We start from the raw sequence: 26945 nt of genomic DNA, 5'->3' as shown, positions 1-26945 counted from the left end.
AACGAAATAATAGAGATAGTAGAAAATAGTTTGCTTTTTAAAGTGCTTACTTAATAAAATAAAAAGTGGGCAACTCGAAATAAAAAAATCAAACAATATCAAAAATGTTTAAAAGATTTTTAAAAATCAAAATATAAAATAATACCAAAATTTAAAAACCGGGATTCTATTCCCCAATGTTCTGTTCAAATCTGTTAGATTTATCTTCCCTGGACCCTAAGTAATATCTTGGGCAAGCCCTAGAGCTTCTTTCCTGAGCCTTAGTTAATAAGATGTTATCTGGTCACATTCAATCACAATAATAGACTCATTTTAGTAATAAACATCTTAAGACTAGTAATTAAAACTCTTTACTTCACACCACGTTTCCTCCCCAAGCTTGGCCTGTTCCAGGTTGGCAGCGTGAAGTAGGGGAAGGAGAGATATGGTGACCTTTTCTTTGTACCTTTCTAGCTACCCTCTATACCCTAAACACACATACATACTGAGCTGTGGCTTCTGACTCTACTGGGTTTGGGGATGAGAGGCAGTGAGACTGAAACGAAGGAGTGGTTTTAATTAATGGCACAGCTAAAACCGGATTTTGTTCTCTCTGCACATAGCAGATGTTTAAAGCTAATTCTTTTATGCAAGTTTTTATACTATCCAGCCTCATTTGTACCTCTTGAAATTTTGCTCAGTGGCCTATCACCATTCAGGATCAAGACAAAAATTAATGAGCACTTATTGCGTGTCATGCACTGTACCAAGTGCCACGATATTTATCCAAACTCCTGGCAATGCTAAACACAATGCAAAAAGACATATTAGAAAACGAATCTTATTAACTAACTTTTCAACTGTATTTCATCATAAAGTCTTACTTTATAAGATAATTGCTGCTATGAAAAAGAGACAGGTCATGGTCTCATTTCCCAGATATTATCTGACTTACACTATAAATTATATTAGCTCCAACACAGTGTGCACTTTGAACTTAGAAAAACAATCTTCTGATAGCATGCATTCTAATTCTTGAAATAAGTATGCCCACAAACTGTACTTGAAGACAGAATAGGTATGCTTCTCATGTTTTAATTCAGTTGAATTTCAGAAGATCTCAGGAATGTACAGAATGAGAATTAACTAATTAAGAATTAATTAATAAGAATTCTTATTAATTAATTAATAAGAATTCTTATTAATTAATAAGAATTAATTGCTTGACATAGAGTAGTTAGGTGATTTCCTGAACTTTAAACTTCCACATCACAGTATAGGGTTGCTTCTAAGATAAGAAATATAATAAATTCTTGCCCAAGGACAGACCTGAATCTCTAGTTGCCTGGAGGCTGACTCAACTGAAATCATGGCATTTAATGGCACTTGGAAGGTAGACCGGAGTGAAAACTATGATAAGTTCATGGAAAAAATGGGTAAAGACTTTATTTCTTTGTGGCTTATTCTTTGCTTTCTTACAAACATTTTTCTTTCTAACTCCTAAATCTCTAGGAGATAACAGATAGCTTACAGATAGCTCCTAATGTGGTAGTGAGGATCCAGAAGATGTTCAGAGGAGGGAAATCATATTCTTACTTCTTACATTAGGAAGAATCCACTATCTCACTAATGGAAGAAAAGATTCTTTGAGTGCTGTCCTCTGAAACACACCAAAAAGATCCAGATATGTTTCCTTCACTCTTTAACTGAAAAATGACTTTTTTGTTGTTTACAGTAAGAAAATGGCAGTGTATAATGATAACTTCCAGATTTGAAAATGTTAAATTCTAGGAGATGGAAAAGCAAAGACCATATAAGAAAGTAATGGAAAAAGGTTCTCTTAAAATTTATAGCTCTGAATAAGTTAGATTTAATTCTTATTTCTTCTAACTTACAAAGTTTTGGAATAATCTTGAGAAGCTATGTATTTTCTTCAGGGAAGCTTAATTTAACTGATTTATAAATTGATACCAATACTCTGGCAGCCCATATACTACATAAGATAGGCAAACAAATTTGTGTCATTCCCCTAAAAGAAAAATCTGCATCAATTATAGCTTACAGTTTAGGAATTCTAAGTTTAAATTTATAAAATTTGTAGAGTCTTACAGTGATTTTGGCTATAACATTTGCTAATTTTCTCATTTTTGTGTCAGAAATGCCACAAGAAACAAAGAGAATTATGAAGTTCAAAATTTTAAAGCCACTATGAAAAACAAAGGGGCATTTAAGAAAAAAGAATACGGTATATGTAGAATTAAATATGTGCTTCCTCATAAATATATGAATATACATTTTAATCCTTCATTTGATATTTCTAGAACTTAATTTACTTAACACTGAAATGAACAGTTTGTTAATCTTATTAAAGTTGTTCAGCTCTAAGATTCTATAATTCTGTACTGTACTTAATTTTTCTCAAGTTTTGGAAAAACAACTTTAACCAGTTCTCTTGATCTGATTGAAACTGAACTTCTATAGAAGCAATCTGAATGCTCTTATGCAAAGGCAATGCTACCGAGTTTTCTTCCCACCCTCAAAATAAACAAACAAAACATAACCTGGAAAAATAAACGCTTCTTATGGGATTTGACTTTATTTTCTCCATTGTCTTACCTTTTGCAGGTGTTAATTTAGTGAAAAGGAAGCTTGCAGCTCATGACAATTTGAAGCTGACAATTACACAAGAAGGAAATAAATTCACAGTCAAAGAATCAAGCACTTTTCGAAACATTGAAGTTGTTTTTGAACTTGGTGTCACCTTTAATTACAACCTAGCAGACGGAACTGAACTCAGTGTAAGAATTTTTTTTATGAGCAATGCATTCTTGATTTTTCTACCCAATATTAAAATGATCTCTGCTCTATTTCATTGGTTGGTTTAATTAATGCAGGTCTCCTTCATTTACTGAAGAAGCCAATGAAGTTTGTCTATGTTATATATTGCACAAATTGGCAGGGTTATCTAAGTATTACACTTTTATTTTTATATGCATCTGTGAAGAATCTGAATCGAACAATAAGAATTAGAAAAAATATCTTTTGAATGACTGAGTATAGACCTATTCATAAAAAAAATCAAAACTGTGTTTTTAAACAGTACACCAACAGAAGCTTTTAGAGTTAATATGTAACTTAACTGTAATAGTAATTTAATATGTTGAAATAATAAAAGAAATGGACAAACGAATAAATGAGTGAGTTACCAAATGGCAAGCTTTGATGTAGTGCAGGTCATTGAGAGTGTACCTTTTCACGTTTAAGATAACACATTTTAGGAAGTCATCATTTTCAACAAATTTTTTAAAAACTTTTTTAGCCTCAACATTTTTCTATTTAAATTACATATGTTTGTAATGACAATTTAACTACTGAATGTTTTATCAGTTATGCCTTTCTTTAATTAGTTCCACAATCACACAAATTAAAACAAGCACAGAGTTGTTAACCTCTCTATGAAACTTATTAACCATGTTAATAAGTTAACCATGACTATATTTCTGGATATGTAACATGAAAGATTCAGAAAGAAGCCCTGCTCATCTGCCTTAAAATTCAGCATATGGAAATTATTTAAGAAAACAAGCATAATGGTTATCAACACATACTCTGTAGCCCAATGGTCTAGGTTCAATCCTGACTGTGACTTTAGGTGAATCACTGGGCCATTTTACAGTCTCCTCTTCTGTAAAGTAGGATAACAGTATCAATTTCATAGGGTCACCATGAAGATTAAATGAAAAACTGTGTCTACAGAACTCAGAACAGTGCCTGACATGTGTAAGACCCTAATAAATGCTATTATTGTTATCATCATTATTATGTAGGGGACCTGGAGCCTTGAGGGAAATAAACTTGTTGGAAAATTCAAACGGACAGACAATGGAAATGAACTGAATACTGTCCGAGAAATTATAGGCGATGAACTAGTCCAGGTGAGTTGTAACATTTATAGCTATTTTCAAAAGGCAAAAATTACTACAAAACAATAATTTTTATCACTGCTGAGCTAGATCTTCAGTAAACAGACTACTTCTTTTCTCATAAATCTTACTGATTTAAAAAATATTGTATAGCTATTTTCTGATGCCTATTTACTAAAGAGAACTTACATATGTCAAATGATCAATGCCTATTTTAACTGAAAATGTAAACGACTACAAACCAACAAGCGTTTTAAAATGGCTGTATCCTATATCTGTATAAAATCTTGCTATCAAGTACAAGAAAAAATCGTATAAACTCATACTCATATAATATATATAATACAAAAATAGTATAAACTCATATAGTATAAAACTATAATAATACCAATATTTTTCTTAATTTAGATGTAAATCTTAAAGATAAATTCTTCTGTTTGTTAACACCTTTCAGACTTACGTATATGAAGGAGTAGAGGCCAAGAGGATCTTTAAAAAGGACTGAACATTATTCTTGGAGCACAGCCCAAAATACAAATTGGACAGAAGATCTATATTGTACCAGAACTGTTTCTTTCACCCCATCAAGTATAAGGTTACTGACTGATTGGTCCTTTTATAAACATTGGTATATTTCCATTCATGCCAAAGCAAAAGAAGTAAAAGCTAATTAGGATTTAATTTGTTTTATATTCTCTAAGACATATATTTACTAAAAGAATTTGTGACATTTTAAAAAACAAAAATAAATATTGTGTCCATGTTGCTTTATATGTAGCCTTGCCTTTTAAAACAAAAAGTATGTGAATATGAATTGACAGATTGTTTTGTTAGAGAGAGGGTCTTCCTCTGTCTCTCAGGCTGGAATGTAGTGGAGAGATCATAGCTCGCTGTAACCTCAAACTCTTGGACTCATGCAATCTTCCTGCCTCAGCCTTCTGAGCAGCTAGGACTATGGGTACACTTCACCATGCCCAGCTAATTTTTGTTTTCTTTTCTTTTCATTTTTTTTTTTTTTTTTTAGAGATGGGGTCTTGCTATATTGCCCAGGCTGGTCTTGAATCCCTGGCCTCAAGTGATCCTCCTGCCTCAGCCTATCAAGTTGCTTTTTTTCTTTACATTTGATAAACTGAAAACATAGGTTGCATATGACTCTTTAACATCTTGCACTGGTTGTGAATAATTTTCTGGCACTGGTTGTAAGTAATATCTATTATTATAAAAATAATATATGCTCAACCAGAGAACTTAGAAATAAGAAACATAAATGTAAAATAAGTATTTCCATAACTCATAATCCAGAGATAACTGTCATTCTGATTTTTACAGATATCCTCCCAGTCCTCTTCCCTGGGGATAGATATTTCCCAATACATACCACTTTGAATAGGATGACAGGAAATAAATGATGTACTAAGTTAAATTAAATTATTGTATTACATTTTTCTACATATCAGTGATTCCCAGGCTTGGTTGAAAATCAGGATCATCTGAGAAACTTAAACAGTTTCTGCATTCTTAATCTCCACTGTTATTCTATTCTGTCAGAATCGCTAATAGAACCAAGAATTCTAGAAAATTTCCTGGTGATTCTGATGCAGCCTGTCCACTAACTAGTCTTTGAGAACAATGGAGATATCAGTTATCAATGTTATTTTTAGCCACCCCCTTTCTTTTTTGTTGTTGTGGTGGTTTTCTTCACATAAACATATACACTGCCAATTTTCCAGGGCTCAAAAAATTTCCTTTTATTCATATTTTCACATGACATACTATTTTATGTGCTTCATGTAATTGTATTTTAGCAGGGCATATATTAGGGGATGGAGAGAGGGGTCAAATATTTTAAGCATTTGCAGCTGCAACTCTGGACTTTTGACAAATTCTTTTTGACGCTGATGCAGATAACTGTTTAACATTTACATAGCTCTTACTACTTGCCCCACACTGTTCTAAGCAGTATATACATATGACACATACATTAAAATGTAGGAAGAAAAATGTTTGAGTACCTGATGAAAATGAATAGATTAGACAGTGTGTAATATTTGAAAGTTGATACTGTGTTTTCTCACTTATAAGTGGGAGCTAAATAATGTATACACATGGACACACCAGAGTGTAGAATAATAGACGCTGGAGACTTGGAAGAGTTGCAGGGTTGGCCGGGGGGCGGGGTGAGGAATGAGGACTTACTTAATGGGTACAATGTACATTATTCAGGGGGCGATGGTTACAGCCCAGACTTTACCACTATGCAATATACCCATGTCACAAAACTATACTTGTACTTCTCAAATTTATACAAAAAAAACCTTAAATCTATGTTCATTTTATAATTTCATAAAAATCCTCACATAGGAAATAGTAATTATTCAGATTTTCACACGCTTCTCTTCATAAAAGCTCAATATGCTTCTATCCCTCTAATCTTATGTGTCTACCATATATGAATCAGGAAAAGGTAGGTATTAATCTCACTGGAGAGAGACAAAGGCACAAAGAAGTTTATTATCTTGTCTAATATTGTACAAAGTCCATGATGAACAGAAGAATTAAATGTAGGTCTTGACTTTCAGCCTAGATCATTATTATCTATGCTATTACTCAGCCTGTTATAAACAAAAATATATTAAGAAAAAAAATGTGCTTAATTCCTCAGTGGCACCCAAGAATAGCACTCTAAATGAGTCAGGTCAGACTGTAAAATAACGGTACTCAGTGATGAGACACATCTATTTCTAGTCTCATTGCAGACTTACTTTTTTCACCGTTTATATCCTTTCTAGAATTAAATTTCCACTATGTATTAGTATTGGAGAGCAGCCTATTATATGTTAAGTGACTTCCATTTCAATAACCCTTTTATGGGAAAACTAACCTTGTCGTTACACCACCGCGGTTGGCCAAAAGAGGGTCCCTGACCCAAGAGCAGCCAATCGACCACAATTGGGCCAGATCATGAGCTCTGTGTAGAAGGAAAAAAAACAACTAACTGAACCCACAAGAACCTCTTTTTAGGGAGTTTGAATTTGAGAAGTACAGAGTTAGTAGTTGATAGGAAGGAAAAAAGCTTAAGGAGGACAAATAGAGCAAACAGTAATTAGAAGTCATGAGTACCTGAAACTATGAACAAGCAGAAACCATAGGGTAAACAGCAGAATGTTGGGGCAGTCAGAAGCAGTTGGAGTAGTAGAAGCTGAAATATTTACACATGCAATACGGTATCTGGGATTTGCTTCAAATTGCTTTCTCCCCAGTCTAGGGTTGGGGAGGAAGATTGATACAAGTTGGCAATTCCTGCAGCTGTTGCGAAGTGCCTGACACATAACCCATGATAGGTTCACTGAATAGGAACACAGGAATTCATTATACTCATCTCTGTAGTACTTTTGTATGTATTTGAGATTTTCCATAACAAGAAGTTAAAAATACAGTATTTACATACACATATAACTCCAGAATCCAGCCACTTTCCATCACTTCCACTGCTATCACCTTAGTATGAGACACCATTATCTTTTTCCTGGATTACTGTTACAACTCTCTGAAAAGCCTACAAACTTCTACCTTCCCCACTCCATCCCTTTAGTCTCTTTTTCTACACAGCAGCCAGAAGGATCCTAAATCTGATACGTCACTTCTCTGTTCAAACTGCTGCAATGGCTCCCATTTTCACTCAGAGGAAAAAGCCAATGTTCTTACAATGACCTGTAAGACCCTGAATGATCAGATCCCCTGTTACCTATCCAACACATGGTCCTGTTTTTCATGAAATATCTGGGGGAAGCGTGTTTAAAGCAGAGGAAACACCCTGGAGCAAAGACACCAAGGCAGTAGCAAGCCTCATAAATTTGAAGAAAACAGCCTGGAAAGAGTCCCCAAGATCACCCAGAGCTGACCAAAAACAAGACCAATGTTCAGGAAATACAGGCTGATTCAGCTTTCCTAAAATTTAGGAATGATATAGTGAAAGAGACTGGGTTTTAGAATCACAGACTTGCCCAAATTCTTGTCTTCCCATTTACTGACTAAAATTCAAGTTCTGATTCTCAATTTTTCTCATTTGAAAAATGGGGAGAATATAATGATTTTCTGAGCTTGTTGCTAACTGAGGTATTATGTATAAAACATCAAGTATAATGCCCAGCACACACCTGGTACTCAAATGTAACACAAACATGTACCCTTCTCTTGTAGAGAAAATGGGGCAAAGTATATCCTGAGCAGATGGGAAAACTCGTTTCTTAAAATACCTCTCATGGAGTCTGCGTAAGAGAGTGAGCCTTGGTCTGGTAGATGAGAATACTTAGATCCGGTCCAGTCTGAGACATAACTAGCTGGGGACTTTGGGAGAGCCTCTTCATCTCTTCGGAATGTAATCATCTTTAAAATGAGAGGATTGAACTAGATCTCTAAATTTTCTTTCAGTGCTAAGATTCTATGACGTCTCAATAACATTTAGTGATTCCTTCCTTTCTTAAGCAGCCCTTTTGGTGTGGGTCACAGGGGACAGGGCAATAGAATAATGGAAGGTAGAATGGGAAGAGGGAAATATTTACATTATAAAGTATGGTTGGTTTCATGGGTGTATGGCTTATGCAGGCTCAGAGGGCTCTGTGCTCGGTTTAATGCTCTTCTCTTACTGTCCTAAAATTCTCAATACTTTTTGAACAACTTTTGCATTTTCATTTTACACAGGGCCCTGAAAATTATGTGGCTGGTCCTATTTCTATGGATTGATTATTAATAAGTACAAAAGATATTTTCCTATGAGGAACTACAGAGCATGGCAGCAAGATATCTCTAGGCACCTAAAGAGGGGTGGATGGATGGAAAAGATAGTTGCCTGGGATAAAATGGAAATGAGATAAAGTTATGTGGGGATGGGGAGGGGAAAAAGGAGATAGATGGTCACTTCAACATTATAAAGTGCTTCTTTACCTTTTGCTACTTGCTTTCTCTAAACTATAGTATTAGAATGCCATCTGCTGGCCAAGGATACACTCTTTCAGAGGTTTCCAATGCAGTCTCTGCTGCATTTGTGTCTAGGGAGTGTTCCAGAAGGTCTGATATACCATATTCTATACTTTAAAACGATAATTATTAAATGTTTCTTCAGTTCCAAACTCCATATTAAACAAAGCTAATACAGATTCCTCTTGAACTGATCCACTAAAACTGCTTTCATTTATTGAACAAAAAATAATTTTAAAAAAGCACTATGTGCCAGGCAGAAAGTATTTAATGATGAACACTATTGGTAGAGATACTTAGGTCATTAAGAATTTCCTCAAATGGATACAAATTCTCAGCCTCATCTTGGGTCTGAATCAAAGTACCAAGAATAGCATCATCATCTTCAGCATTGGATGGTCATCTAGAGTAGGGTTATACTTTCACTCAGTGTGTGCTAATAATGCAGGATGCTGTATATTGCCTTCAGGCCCAATGACCAACCTTTAGGCTATTGTCTGGAACAGATTTTACTGGAGAATTGACTGGAAAAGAAGAGTATGCAAGACAATGGCAGAAGATGAAAGTTAGGAGCAAACGGTGGAAATCAATAGTCATGGATAAAGCATAGTGTTCCAGAGGGCTTCTCTCATCCATATATATCCCCATTGAAGATTCCATTAGAATGACGGATTGCAAGAAGTCCTCCCTGCCATGTAATCAAGATTACCAGGAATGAAAGAGGGAGCTTAAATAATTAGTAGTTAGAACTGCTGTGAAGTGAAGGAGTAGTAGAACTCTGAAGGAGGGCAGGCAAGGAAGTGCTCCCTAAATGTCAGTCCAGTTTCAAAGCCACATCTCTCAGATTACAGGTAGTGAAACTCATTCTTATCAAATGATTCTGGCACACTCACTATATTCACTGGAGAAAACACCTGAAAGTCAAAGAACAGTACTCTTCCTAAACTTGAAAACAAAACATCCTTTAGGTAAAGGAGTATATGCTCAATGTCATTTCTTGGTTTCAATTTAGAAACTTTTTAACAAGATTTTTTTTTAAAAGGATACTGAAGGGCACAAATGTGACACAGAACTTCCTCTCTTTAACATATACTCGGAACACAGAAACCTCGGTGAAGATGGAGGTTATTTCATAATCCCAGTCCAGACTGTTTGTCCTGCGTGTTCCCATGGTACAAGGTGTTCAACTCCAGCAATACCATTACTCTGAATTCAATCTGCTTGCCTGCCTCCTCTAGTTTGTGAGCTATATGAGAGCAAGGATAGGGTCTTATATCTATACCCTACACTGTATCCCTCTAACACATAGTAAATATTAATGATTGTAATTTGGGGCATGCTGGGCAGCCCCAGCCTCAGAAAGCCAGCTTTCCCTATTCTTTCTTATACCCAGAAGATCTACTGAGGGAATCAGCCCTTGTTGTTCTTTACAAACAGATAAACTTATTTTGAACCAGATCACTGTAGCCATATCTGATTAGGTAAAAAATGGCCACCTGATCCAAGGGCAGTCAATTTCTATACTTGAGAGCAGCCAATGATAGAACTTTGTCCAAGACCAATAATTCTCATTAATTAAAACCAGGTAGGGTGTCTGTTGAGAATTTGACTTCAATACACAGGAAAAGTCATTAGCTAGTAATGATGGGCAAAAGTTAAAAGATACAGATGGAAAAGCAAACAACAGAGGCCATGAGGTAAAAGCAGCCATGATAAGTTCTAGTAAACAAAAACTGGATAGAAGAAAAGAGGGGTGAGATAACATTTTTAGATGTGGAAGTAATGAATTCTTGCTTCTGGTGGATAAAAAGATAACTTGTTCAGTATAGGCTCCTTGTACTCTGAGTAGCCAAGAATACATATTCCTTTAACCAAATATGCATCAAGCACCTACCATGTGCTAAATATGACATGAGTTTTAGTGGTGGACAAGACTAATCTATTTGGTTTCATGGAACTTCAAATCTAGCTTACCTTAGAATCTAGACATGGAAGACATATTGAACAAGTAAAAATTAGTGTGATAAGTATGATAAAGGAGTAAAGGTAGGCTCTCATAGAAATATATGCTATCTTGAATTATACTTTCCATTGAACTATTTTTCATAAGATGCTTGATTGTATGGACTTTCTTGAATTCTTAGAGGGCCTAACTCACATTTCAGTCTCCTATCATCCTTATTTTTATACAAATTGGCTCCTACACACAAGCGGGAAATCATAAAATCTAAATAAATGCTTTCTTTATAAAACATAGCACTAACTCAGATACAGTTAAATGCAACTCCTTCTACAAGTTAACATTTATTAATACATGGTGTTTCCAATGTGCCAGATATTTTTCAAAGTGCTTTCTCATACCAATTCAAGTTCGTCATCACAACAAAGTCTATATAATAAGAACAATTATTGCTAGTCTCATTTTACACATGAGAAAACTGAGGCAGAGAGAGGTTATATAACTTGCCCAAGGTCAACAGCCGTAAGTCACTGAACCAGAATTTGGACCCAAGCAGTCGTCCTAGAGTCCAAATTCAATTTTACTTAGTGTGGTTATGTAGATACATTTTCATTCAAAATATCATCCATCAAATATGTATTAAGCATGACTTACATGCAGGCACTATGTACCAGGTGCTGATATAGGTGTTACAGATACGACAAAGAACAAGACGGACAAAAATCCCTGTCATCATGGAAGGGATACAGATAACAAGCAAGATAATGAAGTGAAATATATAGTACATTAGATGATATAAGTGCTATTGAGAAAAATAAAACCAGAAAGAGGGATGTGGAGTGTCAGAGGTGAGATCATGGATGCAGTTTTAAATAGAGACTCGGATAGCACTGAATAGGTAACATTTGAGCAACACCCTGAAGCGAGTGAGAGAACGAACCATTCTAAGTATGTTTTAGTCAGAGCCCTGGATTCGGATCCTTGAGCCAGTGACAGTCTTAAAAGAGCCTTGGAATTACACTAAGTGTTCCTGGGCTCTGTAATATAAACAGTCTAGGGCTGGATACAGTGGCTCACACCTGCAATCCCAGCTACGCAGGAGGCTGAGGCAGGAGGATCCCTCGAGCCCAGGAGGTCAAGGCTGCAGTGAGCCATGATCATGCCACTGCACTCCAGGCTGGGAGAGACTCTGTCTCAAAAAAATATATAAAGAGCCTAATTAGCATAGCCTATGGGGGCTCAAAGTTTCTAGCTGAGGAAGAAGAGAGTAATGTAACAAAATAAGCATTATGAAACAAGCAATAGACTCCTTCTATCTTTTGAACTGGAATTTCTGAAGGATTATTTTGTGAGGCAACAATACTGAAAACTTTATGAACTCTATTCTTCCCAGTTTCTAGTTGTTATAAAACCAACACATGAGCGATATATTTAGTCTGACTGGGTTACAAATTGATGAAGTCATTCTCACAATAGGGAGAGTAGCCTTGCCTTCCTGTGGGGGTCATTTTACTCATTCCCTTAGGTTCCTAGGGAGTACCCTTAATCCCCAGGCAAGAGTCACTCTATGAAAAGAAAGTTGTTTATGAAATTTAGTGTGCATGGGAATGATGAAGAAACAGAGAAAAACACCACAGATGTACTATTCCTACATTCTATAACTCTGACCACTAATGAACCATGAATCTGTATCCCTCTTAAGTTGATTTAAGTTAGCTTTTTGGTGCCATCTTTTACCTTCTATGCCTCATGCTTTTCAAAATCAAGTAACATTTCCCCAACTTTGAAGTACCTATTGCAATACTCCAACAGCTTAAACGAACAGAACTGCACCTTTATGTGGCCTACTTGCCAACATAGAAAATAGGGGGAAAATACACTTTTTCTTTTGAACTCTGAGAATACTCTAAATTTGTCATTTATTTTTTAAGCATGGGAACATCTTTTCAAAAGAAATCCTCATGGAAGTCTAACAATACCTACACTGTCAACTCTACTCTGCACCTAGAAGAGGGTACACTAGCTCATTCTTCACGCAACAGTACTTGAGGTTTTCCACTTTCATACTCCTTTCAGGGAGTAAAGAATGGCATAACCTGAGGTTGTCACAAAAAGCCATTATCTGAAGCATCTGGACTTGTTCAATCAGATCTGAGAACAAAGTACTGGACTAGAAGGTGTCCTCAAAGTCTTACCATGGGTCCTGGAATACTGGGGTTTGGCTGGCAGCAGAACCTCCTCCTTTCATATCACTACCTTTTGGCTATCAGCTGGAACATGGGGGCCAAAAGGGCTTAGGTGTCCTCTACCTCACAGACCCAGTGTCTTCTAAGCTTTTCTACTTTAATTTTCTCAGCACCTGAAAAATTCACCTCTTAAGACCTTAAAGAGTCTCACTTAAGATATAAAGGCAAAAGCCGGGTGTGGTGGCTCACACCTGAAATCCCAGTGCTTTGGGAGGCCAGGTGAAAGAATCACGTGAGGCCGAGAGTTTGAGACCAGCCTAAGCAACAGTGAGACCCTGTCTCTCCCTCTCTCTATATATAAAAATATATAAAGAGAATTACTTATTTAAGAATTGCTACCCTGATTGCTTCCAGAGAGTCCAATTTAATAAATTATAGGAATTATCTGTTTTAGAACTTTAAGGTTGATTTAGTCCCCTAATGAAGACCAGTGTGACTTTTTGTTGTGGGGAAGGTGAAGACTGTCAAGCATTAATATTCTTTTTTGGGGGGTGGGGGGTTCTTTTAAGGTGGTAAGATGCATATAATATACAATTTGCCATTTTAACTATGTTGTATATACAATTCAGTGACTATTATATTCATAATATTGCATAATCATCACCACCATCTATTTCTAAAACATTTTCATAACCACAAACAGAAACTTACCATTAAGCAATAACACCTAATTCCCCCATCTCCCAAGCCCCTGAAAAATCAAATATTTTCTCCCATTCTATAGATTGTCTTTTTACATGTGTCTGGCTTATTTCATTCAGTGTTTTTTCAAACACTATTTTAAAACACTTAGCATTATTTCAAGAATCATCCATGTTGTAGCACATATCAGAACTTCATTCCTTTTCAGAGCTGAGTAATAATTCAAGATACATAAAACTACATTTTGTTTATCCATTTATGGACAGTTGAGTTGCTTCTACTTTTTGGCTATGGTTAATAGTGCTGCGATGAAACAGCATACTTGGTGTATACTTGGTGTACAAGTATCTGAGTCTTTGTTTTAAATTATTTGGGGTATATACCTAGAAGCAGGATTGCTAGGTCATATGGTTCTTCTTTAACTTTTTGAGGAATCTCTAAACTACTTTCCATAATGGCTCCATTATTTTACATTCCCACCACCAATGTTAAAGGATTTAAGTTTTTCCACATCCTTGCCAACCCTTGTTTTTTTCTGTACTATTATTACATTATTATTGCCATCCTAGTAGATGTGAAACGGTACCTCATTGTGATTTTGATTTGCATTTCCCTAATGATTAATGGTGTAGAGCATATTTTCAACTGCATGTTGGCTATTTGTATATCTTCTGTGGAGAAATGTCTGTTCAAGTCCTTTGATCAGTACTTTTTTTAACCGGGTTCTTTTTGTTTTGGAGTTGTAGAAGTTCTTTATATATTCTGTATATTAAATCTTTATCAGATATATGATTTACAAATATTTTCTTCCATTCTGTAAATTGTCTTTTTACTTTCTTTATAGTGTACTTAGATGCCCAAAAGTTTTTAATTTTGATGAAGTGCAACTTCTCTATTTTGTTGTTGTTGCTTGATGTTAGCTGTGGGTTTTTCATTATACCCTTTATCAAGTTGAGGAAGTTCCCTTTTATTCCCAGTTTTCTGCATGTTTTTATTAGGGAAGGGTATCAGATTTTACCAAATGCCTATTCTGCTCAATTGAAATGAAATGTTTGTCTTTTTTCCCTTTGTTTTACTAATGTGGCATATTACGCTAATTGACTTTCTTATGTTGAGGTATCTTTGCATTCCTGGGATAAATCTCACGTGGTAATAGTATATAATCCTTTTAATATGCTGTTGGTTTGGGTTTGCTAGTAGTTTTTAAGAATTTTTTTGTTTGTTTGTTTGTTTTCGAGACGGATTCTTTTTTTTTTTTTTTTTTTTTTGAGACGGAGTGTCACTCTGTTGCCCAGGCTGGAGTGCAGTGGTGCGATCTCAGTTCACTGCAACCTCTGCCACCTGGGTTCAGGTAATTCTCTTGCCTCAGCCTCCCAAGTAGCTGGGATTACAGGCGCCCGCCACTGCACCTGGCTAATTTTTGTAGTTTTAGTAGAGACGGGGTTTCACCATCTTGGTCAGGATGGTCTTGAACTCCTCAACCCATGATCCACCCACCTCGGCCTCCCAAAGTGCTGGATTACAGGCATGAGTCACAGTGCCCTGCCCTTTTTGAGAATTTTTGTATCTATATTCATAAGGGATACTGGTCTGTAATTTTTTATAGCGGTAAAAACATATAACATAAAACTTACCATATTAACCATTTTCAAAAGTACAGTTTAGTGGTGTGAAACATATTCACACAGTCGTGAAACAGATCTCCAAAACGTTTTCATCTTGCAAAACTACAACTCTACGCCCATTAAACAACTGGCCTTTTCCTTCTGTCCACAGCCCCTGGTAACCACCACTCTACTTTCTGTTTCTAGGAATTTGACTACTTAAGATACCTCATGTAAGTGGAATCATACAGTATTTGTTTATCACTGGCTTATTTCATTTAGGATAATGGCCTCAAGTTTCATCCATGTCGTAGCATTTGACAGGATTTCCTTCCTCTTAAGGCTTAATGATATTCCATTGTATGTACATAATACATTTTTTAATCCATTCACCTGATGATGGACATTTGGCTTGCTTCCACCTCTTGGATATTGTGAAAAGTCCTGCTATAAACACGGGTGTGCAATATCTATAATTTTCTTTTCTTGTGATGTCATTATCTGAGTACTAGCTTAATAGAATGAGTTAGAGAGTGCTCTCTCAGTTCTATTTACTGGGAGAGTTTGAGTAACAACAGAGTTAATTCTTCTCTAAATGTTTGATAAAATTCACCAGAGAAGTGATCTACTACTGGACTTTTCTTTGTTGGAATGTTTTGATTACTGATTGAATCTCTTTCCTTGTTATAGGTCTGTCCAGCTTTTCTATTCATCTAAGTTATCTAATTTGTTGACATACAATTGTTCATAGTATTGTCTTATAATCCTTTTTATTTCTGTAAAGTTTGGTGGTAATATGTACACTTTCCTTTATGATTTTAGTTATTTGTGTCTTCTCACCTTTTTCTTCGTGTAGCTAAAGTTTTGCCAATTTTGTTGATCTTTTTCAAAGAACCAATTTTGGTTTCATTGATTCCCTCTATGGGTTTTGTATTCACTATTTCATTTATCTCTGCTCTAATCTTTATTATTCCCTGTATTCTGATAGCTTTGAGTTTACTTTGCTCTCCTTTTTCTATTTCCTTATGTTGTAAAGTTAGGTTGATTTGAGATCTTTCTTTGTTAATGTAGGCATTTACAGCTATAGATTGTCTTCACTGCAATCTACAAGTTTTCCTAAGTTGCATTTTCATTTTCATTTGTCTCTAAGTATTTTCTAATTTCCCTTATGATATCCTTTTTGAACCACTGGTTGTTTAAGAGTGTGTTAAATTTCTACGTTCGTGAATTTTCCAGTTTTCCTTCTGTTATTAACTTCTAACTTCATTTCATTGTTGTCAGAGACCTTTCTGACTTCAATTTTTAAAACTTCGTTGAAACTTCTTTTATGCCTTAATATATAATATATCCTGGAGAATGTTTCAGGTATACCTGATAAGACTGCATATTTTGCTGCTGTTGGATGGAGTTCCATATGTGTCTGTTAGGTATAGTTGGTTTACAGTGTTGTTCAAGTCCCCTATTTTCTTATTGCTCTTCTGTCTAAATGTTCTACCTATCATTAAAAGTGAAGTATGAAACTTTCCAAAAATTTTTGTAAAACTGTCTATTTCCCCCTTCAATTCTGTCAATGTCTGCTTCATATATTTTGATTCAGCAATTTCTTGGTTGCTGTAAACTTTTGACTGCTTTCCAGCATTCTGACAAAGTTATTTCAGACAGCTTTTGCTTGTTCTTCAATGCTGCTGTGGAGGGACAGAAACTTGGAGTGGCTATTCCACCATTTTGAACACGGGTCACCCAAGGTGACTTTTGACACTAGCTTTCACTAGAACAGAAAAAAAAGAAAAAAAAAAAACCCCCACCAATAAATCTGTTCTCCAAGAGGCATATTTATAGACATGAACAAGAAAGCTGAGGTTATCCAGTAGAGGCCTTAAGTCACATTCCCTGCATCTATCTCTTCCATTCCATGTTGGTCCTTGAGTAATCCCCGAGGAATCACAGCATTCCATGAAATTTAGTTTAAAAAGCACTATTGCTTATGTGTCTACTGCCTGTGATTTGATGTCATAAACAGTTGAACAATAATTTTGGACTAGACGATCTCTTGCTTATTTTCTGATTTACTTTTTCCCAACAAACTTTCCAACTTCTAGTTAATAAAATGCATTTTCATTGAGAAAATTTGAAAAATATGGAAAAGCACAAAGAAGAAAATTATCTGTGATCCCATCTTTCAACGATAACTTCTGTTAACATGGTTACAGTTGTCATACTTACAAGTCTAATTCTGGTCAATATTTTATATATAGCAATGATCACCTTAGCACCCATTTATTTATTCTAAATTAACAGCTTTTTAATTCCAAGCCTAGGTTTTGATTCCAAGCACAGGTTTCCTATGCGTGGAAACCTATAATCTTATGAGATTAAAAAAAAAATGTATTGACTAACCTTTGAAACTCCATCCTGAATGACTGCCTCTCTAATACCTTTCAATAAAACAAATAACAGGTTGATTGCTGATGATTAGCTTAACGAAATTTCAAAGTTGTAGGTTTCAACATCTTTGTCATTTGTGCCTACTAGTCAAGCTCTGCTCTACTGAAGTTGTTTTTAAACTTTTAAAAGCAGAAGGATGCTTTGTTTTGAAATAAAATCTTGTATGAAACTCTAAAATATAAATAAAACTAAGTTTTTATGGTTGAAGTCTGTTTATACATGTGTAAGTAAGTAGCACAAAGAGGTTTAATTGTACCTGACTAGTGTGTTCACAGCCAGTTCTGCTCAGCCTTCCAAATACCCAAATCATTATGCAGAACCCCAGGCTCTGTGATGCTGTTTGAAAACTTCATTGTTCTGTTATATGTCCTCAGTCAGTATTTTTAATGAATCGGTTGGTATTGCTTCTGTATCTCTTATGGCTCCTTGGACAATGCCTGACACACAGCAGGTATTAAAAAGTATTGACTGAAATTAAAGAAGGAAAATCCACAAAGGGGAAAAGATTGGCACATATCCATTACTAGTACTTCAAAACATCTCAGAAAGTATCCCCGCTGAGAGTACAGATCAGTAGTGTTAGATGCCACTGGTATCATACACCATTATGTTCTAAAACACAAAATTTTACAAGTATTTTTTTGACTGGGATTGTGTTAGTAGTTGCAGAATATAACAAAATATTGTTGAATACATATTAAATTTCTTCCATGTGGAAGACACTGTTCGAAGAGCTGTGGAGATTGCAAGATGGCAAAAATACTGTCTTTCCTTTAAAGAACACTTAATACTTGCTAGGTTCTGTGGCTTATGCCTGTAATCCTGGCAGTTTGAGAAGCTGAAGCAGGAGGATCACTTGAAACCAGGAGTTTGAGAAAAGCCTGGGCAACATAGTGAAACCCCATTTCTACAAAAATAAACATTAATAAAAAGCAAGCTTCGCATGGTGGTGTGTGCCTGTAGTGCTAGCAACTGGGAAAGCTGAGTAGAAGGACTGTTTGAGCCCAGGGGTTCAAGGTTGCCAAGAGCTCTGATTGCACCACTGCACCCCAGCATGTGTGACAGACCAATACCCTGTCTCAAAACAAATTAACAAAACTTAATACTCTAACAGGAGAGAAAATCTACATAAAATTCCTACAAAGCAAGCCAATGTGCCAGACAATATCAAGAAAATTTCAGTGTTTTTTGAGCCAGAGGTAGGGAAATTTTGAAAGATGACCAATCTGACAAATAGCTCCATTAATACGAGGCCATTACAGAATGTAGAGGGAAATAATAGGTGCCAAAGGCAGGCAAAAATCTATGGAAACAAATATTTCATTCACTGCCTTCATCTTGAGAAAATAACCGTCTCCTCAAGAAGAAAACATGATATAGAAGGTGGAGACAAGTTAAATGTGACTTGTAAATGTGAAGTTTTCACAATTGGTATGTAGAAATACCAAGAATGGAGAGATCAGTGTGAATTGTAGTGAAGGAAATTTTATGAAGTTGGCACTTTAAGTTGGGCCCCAAAGGATGAGTAGGATTTAGACAGGTGAGAAAGCAATCCCCAATGCTGGAAAAAATATACTATATTTCCAGTATAACAGGAAAAACATGCACCAAAGCCCAGAGGCCAAGAGAATAGCTTCCATGAGGAAAATGGAAGAAAGCACTCTGACTGGAGCAAAGAATGTTTCCTGGGCACCAGGTTGGCTGAGTAGAGTGGAGCCAGATTAATTGTGAGTATAAAGGTGGGAACTCCTAAGGCCAAGATAAAGATAAAAGGTGCAACCTAGTTAGGATGATAGTACAACTCTTTCTTTGTTAGAGCAGGGAGGGAACAGAGTCTTGCTCTGTCACCCAGGCTGAAGTGCAGTGGCACGATCACAGTTCAAGCGATCCTCCCAACTCAGCCTCCCGAGTAGCTGGGACTACAGGTGTAGCACTCAACTAACTGTTTTTTGTAGAGAAGGGATTTTGCCATGTTGCTCAGGCTTGTCTTGAACACTTAGGCTCAAGCAATTCACCCACCTTGGCCTCCTGAAGTGCTGGGATTACAGGTGTGAACAATAGCGCCCAGCAGATAGTACAACTCTTAAACAAAGAAAACTATGGAAGATATACAAAGGAGTTAGAATGAAAGAGAACAGCCGAGGCACAGTGGCTCATGCCTGTAATCCCAGCACTTTGGGAGGACGAGGCAGGCGGATCACCCGAGGTCAGGAGTTCAAGACCAGCCTGGCCAACATGGCGAAACTCTGTCTCTACTAAAAATACAAAAATTAGCCGCCGTGGTGGCAGGCACCTGTAATCCCAGCAACTCGGGAGGCTGAGGCAGGGAGAATCGCTTGACGCCATGAGGCGGAGGTTGCAGTGAGCCAAGATCGCACCATTGCACTCCAACCTGTGTGACAGAGCAAGACTCCGTCTCCAAAAAAAAAAAAGAGGTTGTAGTGAGCCAAGATCATGCCACTGCATTACAGCCTGGGCGACAACAGGGCAAGACTCCCTTTAAAAAAAAAAAAAGAATTTAAGAGAACAATAACAACAAAATGAATAAATAAAATGACCCAGAAGATGGAGAAGTAACCTGTGGTACCAATCAACAGGGCTGTTGTTAGGACAGGTACTCAATTTGAAAAGGAAGAAAAGATGAAATCAAGATGAGAAAGAATAATTTAGGAGAAACACACATACTTCCAGATAAAAATTACAGTAACCAAATTCTCCACTGTTGGAGAGGTTATTCTGTAAAATTAATTTAATTCCTAGGATGATCACAAGGATGCTTTATCACATGGACTTACTAGTTTGAGAGCTGCATAAGAAAAATTTGCATTATCCCTTAGGTTAAAGCAAAATTCACCATCATCTCCCTCCTGAGAACTTACTGCACTTGAAGTTCAGAAGGTTTGTAACGTCTTCTTAAAAACACTTAGCTGTCTTTGGCCTGATGGTTATAGCATTTTCATGCACCACCTTCTCCACCCCAGCCCAATCAGATTAATTTTGCTGACAGAATTATGGAAGTGTTGGATCATGGTTACAGTGCAATGATTCAATCTGTAGTCCCTAGTGCATATTTTTCACTTGAACATGTGAAGTAGAAAGTTCAAGGTGGTTGGACAAGTGCAGAGGAGTAGATGATTGACAGTGAACCTGGATTTCTGTACAGTACTTTTTAAAATTTAAATTGCTTCGACAATGGCAAATGCCAACGGAGCAAGGTGGCTCATGCCAGTAATCCCAGCACTTTGGGAAGTCAAGGCAGAAGGATCACTTGAGGCCAGTAGTTCAAAACCAGCTACAACACACTCTAAACTCATTTTTGTAATGTGGAATAATCAACAATCAGTGGGACTCTTACAAGGGTAAAGTCGGAAATAGAATCTTTCAACTGAATTTAGTTAAAATAACCCCTCCTTATTTGCATTAGTTACTCTTCTAAGTCTGACAGACGTTCCTGACTCAAGATCAGATCATACTATCAACATCCCCTCATGATGAGCATGTGGCTCTGGGCCAAGGACAAGTTTAAAACCACTTCAAGACCTGTTCAGTTTATGTCATGCTTATTCATCACTAATAATCTCAATAATTTTTTATCAATCCTACTTCAATAACTAGGAGTAACTGATCCTACCTTGTCAGCGAGAAGAATGCTTCCGTCTCCGGTAGGGGCAATTGTTTACTTGCCTTTCCTAATTTTTGTAAAGATTCAATGCCACTTATGCCCAGGGTCTTTTTGTCTACTATCATCAGACAATCTGCATTACAGCACACAATCTAATTAATTATCAGGTAATGACCCTCTCATCCCAGAATCTACTAAGCATTTTTCTTGAAAGGTCATACACTATCTCTGTCTCTAAAACCTGGCAATTAATTTCGAGGCAAATTGGAGCAAGGCTAGGAAGCTATAGAACAGCTTTAAGACTGCTGGATTTGGAGTTAATTTTAGGCTTTATAATTTTTTTGGTAACCTTAGACAATTCACTCCTTTTTTGTTTCATTTTCTAATTCTATAAAATGCAGTACAGCCCCTTCAAAGAAGTTTTACGACGATTTAATGACTTTCTGTAAAAACACAACTACAGTCTTATCTCCATTTACTATGCACTAAGAGAACCACATATATCTGGGTGCCCATATTTTCTGAACAATTCAGGAATCATGTGAAAAGAAAGACAATATTTGAAATTGGACCCACTAGGTAAAATCCAGGCGGTATGGGTCACTTTCTTCCTGCTAGCATTCTATTCTTGCTGAGGCTCACACTCAAAGTCAAACAACCTTTGGATTATTCTTCCCCGCCCCTCTTCCCCCCAGACGGAGTCTCGCTCTGTCGCCCAGGCTGGAGTGCAACAGTGGTGCGATCTCGGCTCACTGCAACCTCCGCCTCCCGCGTTCAAGCGATTCTCCTGCCTCAGCCTACCGAGCAGCTGGTATTACAGGTGCCCGCCACCACGCCCGGCTAATTTTTGTACTTTTTTTTTTTTTTTTTAAGTAGAGACGGGATTTCAGCATGGTGGCCTCGCTGGTCTCGAACTCCTTACCTCAGGTGACCCGCCTGCCTCGGCCTCCCAAAGTGCTGGGATTACAGGGGGCGTGGCCAGGTTATTCTTAAACCCACTCCCTTGAAGTACCTGCAAAATACGTGCTGGTCTCTGGCCCTTTTGGAAACTCAGCCCTGTGCGTAGGACGTCCACCTCACTGGTGGTGTTTCAAATACTAAGTGTAAAATGCTAGAGACAGTACAAAACCCACCAGAGGGGTCCTTCCTAACACGTTGGCATAAGGATCCAAACGGAATACAGGGATAGGAGAGGTGACCTTGGGCAGTTCCAGGGAGGAGTCCATCACCTGACTGGAATGGTCCCTCTGCAGTGGGAGGAGAGTGTATTTCTTCCAACGAAACCTAAATAACCACCTTGCGGCCTGGGACGCCGCGAGGCAGAAGTAGGCGGGCCCATTCACTTAGTGTCAAAGCGGAGGCCGCGCTTCCTGTCCGCGGTCACGTAGGCAGCGGAAAGCCGGGCCAGGCGCCTGCGCGCTGGGAAGGGTAGGCTCAGCGTGTTTTCCGGAACCCGGTGAGTGGCGGACTGCGCAGGCGGCGGGATTCCACTCAGTTTCCGGTCCGGCGAACACTAAAGTCCAGGAATCTAAGCATTTTCAGTTTCTGGGATTATTAGGAAGCTGCAGAAGCGAGATGGAGGTGGACGCACCGGGTGTTGATGGTCGAGATGATCTCCGGGAGCGGCGAGGCTTGAGCGAGGGAGCAGGGCAGAACCTCGATGTGCGGCCTCGGTCTGGGGCAAACGGGCTTCCCAAACACTCCTACTGGTTGGACCTCTGGCTCTTCATCCTTTTCGATGTGGTGGTGTTTCTCTTTGTGTATTTTTTGCCATGGTGAGTATCTTGAATGCAGAATTGGAGTGGTAAGGAGCATAGAGATAATTTGCTCTCTTTTGGGCGGAGAGGGGACTGAATTCCAGAGTTTATATATGTCCAAGATTACGCAGCTGGTGAGTGGCGCAGTCGGGTGGGTGGGGGAGAAGGACTAGGAGTAAAATGTTCTTCTTTTGAACGTCCGTGGGAGTCTCCAAAGAAGTGTGGAGAAAACTTGGCGTCATATTTTCTCGTGATTTGGAGTGAAACCAGCTAGGCTTGAGTTCCTGCAGCACCGTGAAGCGACCGGAGAAGTTATTTCGCTTTTTGGAGCTTTGTTTTTTCATCTGCCCTTTGGGACCGTTAGTGACCCAGGTCATAGGGGTGTAGTGAAGATTGAGATCGTAGTGATTTGCGTGTTGCCTGGCAGTAGTAAGTGCTCAACGAAAGCTGTTTTTTACTATACAGCTGTTTTTTAACATGAGCAGACTACGCAGCTATCTCAAACTTAACATGTCCAAAACTGAACTCTTAACAGCTTCTTACCCAAATTTACTTGCCTTGCAGTGTTCCCATCTCAGTAAACGCCAACTTTATCCACCGTTACCTCCCAGAAACCTGAGACACTTTGTCCTTTTCTTACACACATCCACATATCCTAAAACACTAAGTCACAGAATTCTGTAGTTTACTTGTAAAACCCATGCTCTCCATTTTCATCGCCACTCGCTCTGAAAAGACAATTCTGGCAGAGGATATTCTCTAAGAATAGGGCAGGAGGAAGCGGACACCAAATGGAGACGGTGATAAGAGACAAGCTAAGGAGAAGCAGTGAGATGAAAGAGGGCTCCTATGGGAGAAGAGCAGTGTAGCCCATCTAGACAGCTCTCCTGGATTTTGGAGTTGATTGTTCACTCAATGTTAACTCCTCTCAGTCACCATGCCTATGAGTTACTTCTGAAATTCTCACTTCTTGAGAGGCAGTCAATTTTCCCAACCCCCATCCTATATTTTCACCAAGAGTTGAGTGTCTTAAGCCTCGCTGTCTGATTTCTTGGATGGTGTGGTAACTTAGAGAAGACAGAGAGGGCCAGGCACAGTGGCTCACGCCTTTAGTCCCAGCTACTTGGGAGGCTGAAACAGGAGGATTGCTTGAGCTGGGGAGGTCGAGGCTTCAGTGAGCTGTGAACGCGCCACTATACTCGTCTGGGGGAACAAAGCAAAACCCTGTCTCAAAAAAAAGGGGGTAGGGGAGCCAGAGGGATTAATGGGGAGGATGGCAAAAGGGATAGGGATTTGTATAAAATTATCGTCAAGCCATTTGTAAAGGGAGAGTTTTACTCTCCCTCCCTATTTTGGTAGAGACTAATAATCTCAAATACAGTGGGGGGTGTGTGTGTGTGTGTTTATGACCTGAATTTTCAGCTCTGGTGTGTGTGTGTGTGTGTGTGTGTGTGTGTGTGGGGTGTGTGTGTGTGTGTTTATGACCTGAATTTTCAGCTCTGGTGTGTGTGTGTGTGTGTGTGTGTGTGTGTGTGTGGGGTGTGTGTGTGTGTGTTTATGACCTGAATTTTCAGCTCTGGTGTGTGTGTGTGTGTGTGTGTGTGTGTGTGTGTGTGTGTGTGTGTGTGTCTGTGTGTGTCTGTGTGTTTATGACCTGAATTTTCAGCTCTGGATAGAAAATAGAGGCCTTACAAGAAATGTTCCAGGCTTTTCTTTTTCTTTTGTCAATATGTAAATAGGCATAAAGTGTTAAAAATTGGGAAGATAAAGCAAATATTGCTGACAAATACTTGCTTTTTACAGACTCGTTTGCTGATATCTAAATTAAGAAGTTGGTTCTTGAGTGAATTCTGAAAATGGCTACAAACTTCTTGAATAAAGAAGACAAGACTCTCAACAGAAGAATTTCACATCTCCAAGGGACCCTTCCTTTCATTTTACACTTTGTTACTAATTTGCAGAACTCTATTAAATGGGTAGGATTTCACCCATTCCTAGCTAAGTTGTTAAAATTAAACCATTTGGTTCGTGTTTAAAAACTTTCCAACAACATCTAATGGCTTTACAGGAGCTGAATATAAAAGCATTTATACTTAAAGGTCTTGTGTATTCATTAACAAATATAGTAATGTCTTTTAATGTTTTAAGAGTTGATCAGGATTTAATATGATGCAAGTAATAGGGTGATTAATAAGGGAAGGTTTTTATGAATTCAAAAGCCAGTTATTCAAAAGCAGGGAAAGATTTTGAGAGAGGGAACAAAGTATTCTTAGATTGCACAGAGGCTAAGTTCCAGTTTTAATTTTTAGGTTTAGTTGGACTCTGTTATGAAAAGATAGGTTATGGGTGGGTGACAGGCTGATACAGTTTTAGAAAAAGCAGGTAATATCAAAGTATTGGAAAGCTAGCATGCATGCCCTCTTACCTGGGTATCTTCCCCCTTTTTTCCTTTTACATTCTTGAGCCTCCTAGAATGAAGGATTATGTGTTTCAAACCTATTTTTTATTACTGTTGCATTAAGTGTGCTTGTGCCCAAAACATTTATTTTTATAATATCTGTAACTTGCTTAAATACTTCAGCAAAGTCAGCATATTTACTCATTCAACAAATATTTGAGCCAGACATTATTTTAGACACAGCAGTGAACAGAACAAAAAGGCATTCTTGCCTTCATAGAGCTTACATTCTTACTGTTATTTAAATCTAAATGTTATAAAACAAGAATTTACATTCTAGGGTTGATCAGCTGGTATTTAATCAAAAAGGCCACACTCCCATAGCAGCTACTCTAAGCTGTAGTAGCTAATAAAAAATATTACTGTTGGCCAGGCGCAGTGGCTCACGCCTATAATCCCAGCACTTTGGGAGGCCAAGGGCAGTGGATCACTTGAGGTCAAGAGTTGTGAGACCAGCCTGGCCAACCTGGTGAAACCCTGTCTCTACTAAAAAACACAAAAAATTTTCCCCGGGCATGTTGGCATGCACCTGTAGTTCCAGCTACTCGGGAGGCTGAGACGTGAGAATTGCTTGAATCCGGGAGGTGGAGGTTGCAGTGAGCCAAGATGGGGCCACTGCACTCCAGCCTGGGCAACAGAGACCCCGTCTCAAAAAGAAAATATTCCTGTTAGCCCTAAAGGCTTTACATGAGGAATGGTAAAAGTGGTCTCTTGTTTAAATTAGTTGCATTCAGTATATATGAATTGTCTTAAATATTTTGAGAATATTCCCTTCCCTTTTAAACAGGAAATAAGATCTGGTAAACTCTCTGTGTATCTTCCTACCTTTCAAAATGGTTCTTAGAGTTAGTCAAGTCTGGAATATAATTCCTGAGTATAAAGTTAGCAATCATGCTTTTAAGGTGTTGCCGCATCAACCTAAAGAGAACCATCTATGGAAGGTATGGTTGAAACATCTGTGGGAACACAGAACTGGGATTTCACTGAGTTTACCAAATCAATTGTGTGAACTGTTTCTGCACTGCTTGCTAATGGTTTCGTCTAGTAAGTGTTTACTTATATAGCTGAGTTTGGTTTTATTGTAACAAATTACCTGGTAGTGAGATTGTGAGGTGATTAACAGTTCTCACATAGTTTACTGTTAGGTCACACACAGACTTCCGATCATAATCCATACTGTCTTTTTGAGCCTAAAATCAGCCTACTACCACAACTACCAGATACTCTAAAAATTTCTAGTATAGTGAAGATGGAGAGATCTTGGTGTGAAGGTTAATTTTATGTGTCATCTTGATTATGCTAGAAGATGCCCAGATTTCTGGGTTTGTCCAT

General features: G+C 37.8%; 2 protein-coding genes and 1 long non-coding RNA gene across 10 annotated transcripts in view; 2 read left to right on the top strand and 1 right to left on the bottom strand.

Annotated features, from left to right (window-relative positions):
* LOC135970987 (uncharacterized) overlaps positions 1 to 22754 on the bottom strand; it is a 52155-nt gene extending 29401 nt beyond the window's left edge. For 4 of the 7 annotated variants that reach the window (XR_010586967.2, XR_012435041.1, XR_010586968.2 and 1 more), the window contains exon 1: positions 22628 to 22754. This is a non-coding gene — a long non-coding RNA (uncharacterized lncRNA). Of the gene's footprint in view, positions 1 to 22531 lie in introns of all 7 variants that reach the window. The other 3 variants (XR_010586970.2, XR_012435043.1, XR_012435040.1) reach the window with 2 other exon arrangements.
* FABP2 (fatty acid binding protein 2) lies at positions 1349 to 4407 on the top strand. Its single transcript, XM_005555809.4, has 4 exons — positions 1349 to 1415; positions 2605 to 2777; positions 3807 to 3914; positions 4357 to 4407. Exons 1-4 carry the CDS (start codon positions 1349 to 1351, stop codon positions 4405 to 4407), a joined length of 399 nt encoding a protein of 132 aa, XP_005555866.1.
* Positions 22755 to 22856: 102 nt separating the features above from the next.
* ARLN (allregulin) lies at positions 22857 to 26581 on the top strand. 2 transcript variants are annotated; one of them, XM_074040380.1, is made up of 3 exons: positions 22857 to 23173; positions 25635 to 25769; positions 26352 to 26581. In XM_074040380.1, exons 1-3 carry the CDS (start codon positions 22974 to 22976, stop codon positions 26455 to 26457), a joined length of 441 nt encoding a protein of 146 aa, XP_073896481.1. In that variant the 5' UTR covers positions 22857 to 22973; the 3' UTR covers positions 26458 to 26581. The 2 variants fall into 2 exon arrangements, with proteins under 2 accessions (XP_073896481.1, XP_005555867.1); XM_005555810.4 differs by lacking the exons at positions 25635 to 25769; positions 26352 to 26581 and adding an exon at positions 24959 to 25253.
* The last annotated feature ends 364 nt before the right edge of the window (positions 26582 to 26945 follow it).

This window comes from Macaca fascicularis, chromosome 5 (assembly GCF_037993035.2).
Source record: "Macaca fascicularis isolate 582-1 chromosome 5, T2T-MFA8v1.1".
Classification (NCBI taxonomy): Eukaryota; Metazoa; Chordata; class Mammalia; order Primates; family Cercopithecidae; genus Macaca; species Macaca fascicularis.
Note: the sequence above shows the minus strand (reverse complement) of the source record. Positions and strands in the feature narration are given on the sequence as shown.

What these genes read in the sequence shown, in the direction of transcription:
- FABP2 (XM_005555809.4), top strand. Translation starts at nt 1,349, where the DNA reads ATGGCATTTAATGGCACTTGGAAGGTAGACCGGAGTGAAAACTATGAT. An exon ending in CAGACGGAACTGAACTCAGT is followed by an intron (nt 2,778 to 3,806) that starts GTAAGAATTTTT and finishes ATTATTATGTAG; the next exon opens with GGGACCTGGAGCCTTGAGGG. An exon ending in TAGGCGATGAACTAGTCCAG is followed by an intron (nt 3,915 to 4,356) that starts GTGAGTTGTAAC and finishes AACACCTTTCAG; the next exon opens with ACTTACGTATATGAAGGAGT.
- ARLN (XM_074040380.1), top strand. Translation starts at nt 22,974, where the DNA reads ATGGAGGTGGACGCACCGGGTGTTGATGGTCGAGATGATCTCCGGGAG. An exon ending in TTTGTGTATTTTTTGCCATG is followed by an intron (nt 23,174 to 25,634) that starts GTGAGTATCTTG and finishes CCTAGAATGAAG; the next exon opens with GATTATGTGTTTCAAACCTA. An exon ending in TTTACTCATTCAACAAATAT is followed by an intron (nt 25,770 to 26,351) that starts TTGAGCCAGACA and finishes GCATTCAGTATA; the next exon opens with TATGAATTGTCTTAAATATT.